This window comes from Octopus bimaculoides, chromosome 2 (assembly GCF_001194135.2).
Source record: "Octopus bimaculoides isolate UCB-OBI-ISO-001 chromosome 2, ASM119413v2, whole genome shotgun sequence".
In the NCBI taxonomy this organism is placed as follows: domain Eukaryota; kingdom Metazoa; phylum Mollusca; class Cephalopoda; order Octopoda; family Octopodidae; genus Octopus; species Octopus bimaculoides.
Genome location: NC_068982.1, coordinates 120,568,977 through 120,577,477, shown reverse-complemented (window position 1 = coordinate 120,577,477; position 8,501 = coordinate 120,568,977). Strand labels below are relative to the sequence as shown.

The following is an 8,501-nucleotide window of genomic DNA, read 5'->3' as shown; positions in this document are numbered from 1 at the left end:
ATATATATATATATATATATATATATATATATATATATATAGATGACTTCAAATAGTACGCTAAAAATGCAAAAACCTATCGATTCTCTTGGTCAAACGGTTAGAATATTTAGTAAGGATAATGGATATTGGTTTGAAGTTTGAGAGTAAATAAGTATGTAGTTTTATAAAGAGAGGCATTTGATATAATTCCATAAATCAGCAATATTTAGACACCGAGTCAGTGCATGCAAAACGGTTTCATCGTGCCACTTGTATTTCGGAAGATCCCACCTGACGGCACTTCTGTCCGTTGTTCTCAGACCGGCTGTGCCCTTTGGCAGCACTAACAAGGTGAAGGATTTCTGATCGTTATTTATAATAGTCTTCATTTCGAAAGTAGTCACGAATAGAGCAGCTAATCTGTCTTCGTCGACGCCCAGATTTTTTCCTAGAACGCCGTCACTCTTTTCCAAACCATTTGACCTCTATATTTGCTAATGTGAAATTATCACCGACTGATAGAGGGTGGTGAGTATCTGCAAGTATTTTAGATACCTGATTTCCAATATTAGTCTTTTCTTGACCCAGAAATGCAATGTCATCAGAGACCATACTGACTTACCGTTAAGAAACTTTAAGTATCTCTGTAACTAGTGTAACGTGAGCATATGTCTGCACATCAGCAATCACGAAAAGCTGATCCTACATTGGAGAGGACTTATAGTAGATGAATAGTCCGACCATTAAAACACACCCTTTCCACTGGAGGTGGAAGTACAAATACTCTAATCTAGTCAGACTGGAAACGGTCCGAGATAGTAATTTGTGGAACAGTTGTAGCTACTTCTTAGCCTATTTCTAAGTAAGGCTAGCCACCCTTTCATTATTCTCCTTCCGGTAAAGTCCTATTAAGAAGCTCCGAGCGAACCAAATCTCGACAGTATCCTACAGATTCAGTTCTTTATTGAACTAGAATGTCTTGCAGTATTTGCTTACGTCATTTTCGTTCTGATTTCGCATGATATCCATAATTCCGCATGTTATCCTTTGGGATATATAACATCAGTACCAGTCATATATCATGGAAAGAGAGACTCAGTAAATCATGCCTCTACCCTACAATGTGTTATCACATTGTATTTTATTGATACCATTCTGGTAATAATGTCTGCCTATGTAACCCCTCCTCATTTTCTAGATCTGCCAAGAAGTATTTTTGTTTGTTTTCCGTGTTTGTCGTTTCATATTTGTGCTTTCTCACTCGTAATATGAAGAATACCTTACGAATGAGAGATGTCAATCGTCACAGTCTAACATTTTCAGTCTTCATAGATAATTTAAACAACATATTTCTATGTCCTCCCTTCAAATAGGCCGATGGCGGACTGACCAAAGTCGAACTGTTGTTAAAGAAATCTCACTACTATAGCGGCGAACTTCGGGTACCATGTGGAGAACATTCCGGAATTCTTCGAGTTTCTCAGGTCGATTACCAACTGGAGTCTATCCAAGTGAAGAATTATATGTTTGAGATTGACCTTTACATCAAAGATGGTAAGTCAACAATTTATGGAATTGTCAATGTTACCGTTTATCATACATGTTGCTCACCTCCTGTCAGCTCTTATCAAGAAATCCTATGATCAAAGATACTTCGTGTATGAGCACTTCGTCTTATATTCATACACACTGCGTCAAAGATCACAATGTGCACTGCATTCTGTTTTTTTTTTAAGACAGTAGAGCCTTGATTCTGAGAACTATTTGGCTGCTTTTTCTGGTAAGTGAATCAATCATATAGACGTTCCCTCATTGGCTCACTTATAATTCTTTGAAGAGTTCTGTGGAAAATTCATTGTTATAGTCAACTCACTCTATCTTAATATATGTTTAAGAGTATGTTAATAATTACAGTTGTCGCAGTGAGCTATTGATGATCTTTGTTCAAGGACCAACTTCTAAAATACGAAACTGGATCGAAGCCTGCCTTTTTCTCATTTTGTCGCCAGATTTCTTTAGCGCAAAATTTTGCGTGTGTGCATATAGGTGTGTTTATGTGTGTATGTGTGTATATGAGTGTATGTGTATGGATATGATATTCCTAGCGTAGCAGAAATACTAAACAAAAGGAGACATAGGCGTTTTAGATACAAAAATTATTGCCTTTGGAGAGGGCTTAGTATTGGTCAAATTAATAAAACAGCGAAGAAATTTTTTTCGATTTTAAAAATCAAATTCAGTCGTAACAAGAGCACTGAGAGAGCGCAATCTTCCGCTAAAGCAGCACCAACGTCCTCTCAACGATTAACCGGAGATAATTTAAAAATGAGAATATCTGAAATAAACTCGACTGCTCTCACAAACGAGAATACTAAAAATGAACCTGACCGCTCTCAAAAATTAGGTTAAAAAGCTGGAAAAATAATCTAGAATCCTTCTCCGGTACTGGATCGATTCTAAAATCTAATCAGTTCGTGCCAGTCACGAGGCTAAACATCTCTGAAAGTTTCATTCGAATCCATTGAACAGTTCTTGAGGTATATTGTCCACGGACAAACAAACAAACTTGACTGAAAACAATACCTCTGCCTTCGTTAAGGCGGAGGTAATAAACTCGGTAAGATTTGAATTGATCAAACTCAACAGCAGTGTTAGTCACTGATCGGTTATATACATCGTCTGCATCCCCTTCCCTAATCCAATGCTCACTCACACACACTCAGTCACATGTACCTGCCATACATTTTCAGTTAACAAAGGCGTGGTAAGTTAACGAAGCCTTTAGAGTGTCAAACAGAATGTGATATTTAGCTACTGTTCCTTTGCGTATGTGTATGGGTATAATATTCCTAGCAGAAAGACTAAACAAATCCCTCTGAGACCAAGTTGGGCTTTCGTTGTCTTATGGTCGATAAGATAAGTACTTGACATGTATTAGATATATCCCTTCATAAGCACCCAAAAACAAATTCACGGCTGTGTCTTATACAAAAAATCATTAAGAGCAATCGAAAATCATTATTTTATTTTTGATTATCAATCCGAATTTCGATTTAGAATTTGTTTGGATCTTTTTTAAAACGGGGGCCACATTTTTCATTAACGAAACACTTTGAAACTTGGAACACTGGTAGAATGTGTCATATAAAACATCTTTTTCTCTTAGTCTTCTTAAAAAAAAAAGAAATCCATAAGTTATTCCATGTTAAAGTTGTCGAATTTCTGTAATTTCAACCAATCACTGACGTCCATTCAGCCGATATACATTAAGTGCCGACTACATAAACAAACGATTCTGAAACAATTAACCCTAACCCTAACCATAGGGTTAGGGTTAGAGTTAGGGTTAGGGTTAGGGTTAGGGTTAAAGCAAATTTAAAATGAAAAAAGCAAATAAAACGAAGGTATGGAGATTAAATACGCTTTACATCGCTTAATCAGCCAAAGGAGTAAATATAAATAACTGAATACTTGTCAGTGATTGGTTGAAATTATCGAAATAAGACAATTTTTTACATGAAATAAATTCGAATACAAAAATATTTTTCTGTTCTATAACACAAAATAGATAAGTATACGAAGTTTGAAAGTCTTTCCGTACCAAAAACACTACGTAAAACATTAATGAAAAATGTGGCCCCCGTTTTAAAATAGATCCATTTGTTTATTTATTTATTTTGACCATTCTTTCGGAGATTTTACCTATTTCCATTATTCGTATCGGCCAATTTAGAGGCTTTTCTTCTTTCAATGATTTTTGTTTTTCATATTTTTTTCTATTTCTCTTACAACTTTCTTTTCAACTGAGATAACGACACGCACATAATATATTCTACTGGTGTCTCTCTTTATCTCTTTCTCTATCTCTCTCTCACACACACGTGCACACACACACACACACACACGCACAGTCTCTCTCTCTCTCTCTCCTCTCTCTTTCTTTCTCCAACTCTGTCTCTCACATGCCCCAACACACAAGCACACACGCAGACACAAGCACCCTTTAATTTCTATCCATCATAGAGATTTAATATAAAGATATTTCCTTTCTACCCAATATTTCATGTTTATGTTTCGGCTTTAATACTGTCTATATTTTCTCTAATAATCCTCTTGTGCTTTTGCCTTTCTCGCTTTCTATGACGTTATGCGTTGAGAGAAGCATCTGAAACTGGATAATGGAGCAATTATCTCTGGTAACTTTTCTTGCAAAAAGGCACTGAACTGATCACGTTGCGCCAATGAATCACTTGTTATATTTCCAGTACGTATTAGAATGGTAAATGTCTCCTGAGGTCTAATTACAGCAGGCAAACTAAACTGTTGAGAGTTAAACTCCTTGACTTGTGGTTCTCAATTATTTTGAGTTCGGGACACATTGGAGATGAAAATTTGTAAAAAGTTGAAAACATAAATGTTTTAAAATTATAAATTTCGCAAAATATATTTATTAAACTTTTGCAAACTTCTTTTATAAATCATATTTTGAAATGAATAACATAATTTTCATAATGTTCAAGCTTTTGAATGGATTTTTTAATGCCCTAAATTATATTTGTTTAAATACCAGGATGCACCTTGATATCCTTTGCAGCGTTCTAGTGCAATGCACCGTTTGAGAACCTCTGATTTAGACACTGATTGAACCATGGCACGAATTGTTACCTTTCCGGTACCCTTTCGTTTCCCCTGCAATCTGAGTATATTTGTAACAGGTTCTTGAGGTGGGAGTAATTTTAAATAACTTCACTTGTACTTACTGGAAAGTGTACCTTCTAAAATCTAACTTAAGAGTTGCACTGCATCCTTTTGAAAAGTAGTTACTCCCCACCTACTAACTTTAAAGGGTGCCACCAATATCAATCATCCGTATTACTATCTCTTCAAAACTATGCATATTGACTATCTGAACATTACGAATCCATAGATAAAAAGCTGAAACTGAAATTTTGACATAGCGACCAAAATCTTAACAAATACCATTAACGGGTTAGAAAGAAATAGTGTTCCACTCGCAAGATCAACTTATTGTATTACCTGGAGCGAACACCAGTCCAGCAGATAGGGTAGTCACAGAATTTCTAGTCCTAAAATCAAGCTAAAATGAGATAATGCTATATTCTAAACTAAATTCTTGAATGTGTATATGAACTTGTGTGTCATAAGTTGGTCCATGAATACTTTAAGCATACAACAGTTTAGATTTACAATAGAGAAATATACCAACAGAGAATAAATGTCAATGTTGATGTCTTCGCCATAGTATACAACTTTATTTTATATATGTATATTCTACGAACCAACTAATCTTCCTGACAGCCACACTTTGAAACCATGTTGAAACACATCAAGCAATCCATCAGCATTGGTTCGAGTGTTTTGCACTAACGCTACAAAATTACTAAGTAACAGGAGATAATGATCAGTAATAGCTATCACTAAGATACTACAGATGGCGCTGGTTATCCTAACCCCCACCACTACTGCAGCTCATCCATACTACAAGTGTCTTTATACACAGTCACTTTATATTCAGGCGAGAAGTAGTTTAATCTGATGTTACACCAGAACACGGAATATTATATTTCAGTAGGCGAACACGGTAATGTTGTTGTGTGGTTTACTTTATAAAGAACAGATATATTATAGAGAACAGATATATGACCGCTGCATGTCATCGAGGTGGGTAACAACAAAAACAGAATTTCTCCATAAGGTATTTCTAGAACAATCTAACAATGAATTGTACACAGTTCATTTCACTTATAATGTGTCTCTCCTTAATTTTCATACTAGTCATTGTTTTCCTTTTCAACTCCCTTTCTTTCTCTTATCCTTTCTTTCCTTCTGATAAAAAGCTTACGTCCGAAATGTTAAGGCATTCTCTTTCTCCATTGAAGCGTTAAACTAATACCATATTTGTCAAACTTTGCTCTTGTGATTTTTTATATTTATTATATTTGCAATATGATTGTACATATCTATGTATGTGATAGCTGTATGGACAACCTTTGAATCTTTTCTCTTTCCCTTTAAAGATATAGAGTGGATCTGTCGTTTCTGTGAGTGATTTTATGCTAATCATTCGACTGGTACAAGATTTCGGTGTGCGTAGAAGCAACACCGTCCTGAATGTGGGAATAATCATTGAAGATCTCACTGTAGCTATGTACAGTGTCATCAACTGATTGAGACGGAAGTATTTTCTAGACTTGAAGAAAAGTGTTTAGCATGTTGTCCTAGCTATGTTATGGATATGCTTTCGCTAAGGTAGATCCTGAATCATAGTGAGTCTTAACAAATGGAACGACTGTGAGAGCTCTAGTCTAAATGCTGCACATATCTAAGAATGCTGGTGCGATGATATTTTCTTGATGTGAATAGTGTTTTTTATTTATTGGTGATGAATGAGGCAAGATTGGCACAGCCTAATAAAAACTTTCAAATTATTTGTCCATGGTATCAGTGCAGGTTTACTGCGTAGTGTCTAAATTGCATGTGAACGATGCGTGGTTGGAGAAGATCAGAGAGAAAAGAAGCGTCGTTTGGTCTACGCAAGAGTGAACGTTGCTGGACATGACTTGTAGGTCACTGATATATAGAAGGAAAAAAGTGGCGGGTAAACACTGGGGGACACCAGAGTCTACTGCATGTGGGCAGAAGAAATATCATCTACTCTGTTGTGATCTGGCTTGAAGGTTTGATTGAATAAATAAGAGACAGGTGGTTCCCTTACGCCGAAAGTTTCGGTACAGTTCAAAGTTTTGATACAGTTGAAAGCTTTGCTGGAGTTGAGGGTAACAACATTGCTTTCACGTAATTTTTCTGAGATGGAAACAAACTGGTGTGGGATATAAGAGAGTAGTCTCCAATTGATTTAGTTCTACTGAAGACATGCAAGAAGTCGTTAAGGAGAGAGCGGGGGGAAGGGGAGTGTGAAAGAGAACAATTCAGTGTTGTAAAACATCATGATTATTTTATTTGTACATGGTAAACAAATGTTGAAGGGAATGTTCCACCAGTATACCTTGTATTGATATGTATGTTTATTTTCAAAACGAGGGACATTATCTATTTTTATATAATACGGATTGCAGTACATTCTGCTTTAGCAACAGCATAGAGCAATGAGAAGTAGTAGCTTGACATTTTGGGGTAGCTACTCATACATGTTTACATACGTCTATATGTATGCATCTATGAATGAATGGATGTATCTATGTACGTTTGTTTGTTTGTTTGTTTGTATGTATGTATGTATGTACATGTATGTGTGAATATATATTATTATTTACCACGAAATAGTGTGTATTTTTAAATGGGTTTAATTTCAGCATAAGATCTCAGGTCAAATCATTTGCAAATCACGTGCAAATCATGTACAATTATTTATAAATACGTTTACGTATATAAATATAAATATATATATATGTGTGTGTGTGTGTGTGTGTGTGTGTGTGTGTGTGTGTGCGTGCGTGCGCGCGCGCGTGTGTACAAATATGTAAATATATATATATATCTGTATATATACATGAATGTATGTACACATATATATGTACATCTGTATATATGTATGTTTATATATAACTTTGATACCTTTAATAGGTTTCGGCCAGTATAGGCCCAGGCCATGTCTAACTTAATAGCACCACCTGGTGAAGTCTTTTAGTCATAGATGGGGCACTATGGTCTACTCTAGCAAAGAGTTATTATTGTTGGAGACATATCTAGGTGTAGGAGGTTGGTCCGGGATTTTTTGAAGAAATTTGTCCAGTGAACATTTGAATTTTATGGCATCCGTTTCCGTTTCGACGTATTTTGGTATGGTTTTAAAAAGAGCTGGACCGGTTGAGGTAAAGTAATTGTGACGTAATGTTGCTATGTGTATCGAGTTCAATTTTTGTAGTGGGCGGATAGCACGGGGGCCAAGTCTTGGATGGTTTTAAAATTGATGCCAACTTCATTTGTGCGATATTGATGGAATATTTTCCACATAACACAAATGATGTAGCGCTCCCGCCGGCGCTGGAGAGAGTAGAGACTGAGTTTTTTTAGTAGACTCCAATAATCAATGCCTCTCATGCCGACTATCTTTCTTGTTATTGACCTCTGGAGTGCTTTTGCTTTCATAATGAGTTGCTTCGTATGGGGGGACCTCAGTGGGCAACAGTATTCAAAGTGGGGTCGGGCAAAAGTAGAGTAGAGAAGGATGATGGTGTGGGCATCTCTAGACCGGAAAGTTCTCAGAATCCAGGAGCACGTCTTGCGGGCCAAGTCAACCTTGCTGTTTACGTGGGAACTCCAGCTTAGATTGTTATCAACAATTACTCCAAGGTCTCTGGTATTGTTGGATGACACTAGGGAGTCACTCGAGGGAAGAACATATGGTAATTTCAGAGTTTCCTCTTTTCCAAAGTGGATCAAATCATACTTATCTTCATTTAAAAGCATATTGTCTTTTTTTTCGCCCAGATCTGACTGAAGGCATGTTCGGTCTCCCATGCCGTTTATGGCTTTCT

At 36.4% G+C, this 8,501-nt stretch overlaps 1 protein-coding gene across 1 annotated transcript in view; it reads left to right on the top strand.

Annotated features, from left to right (window-relative positions):
• LOC106875300 (probable serine/threonine-protein kinase tsuA) overlaps positions 1-8,501 on the top strand; it is a 162,570-nt gene that overhangs the window by 74,166 nt on the left and 79,903 nt on the right. The window contains exon 3 of the mRNA XM_052965874.1: positions 1,356-1,536. Coding sequence (XP_052821834.1) covers positions 1,356-1,536 — 181 coding nt within the window. The remainder of the gene's footprint in view (positions 1-1,355; positions 1,537-8,501) is intronic.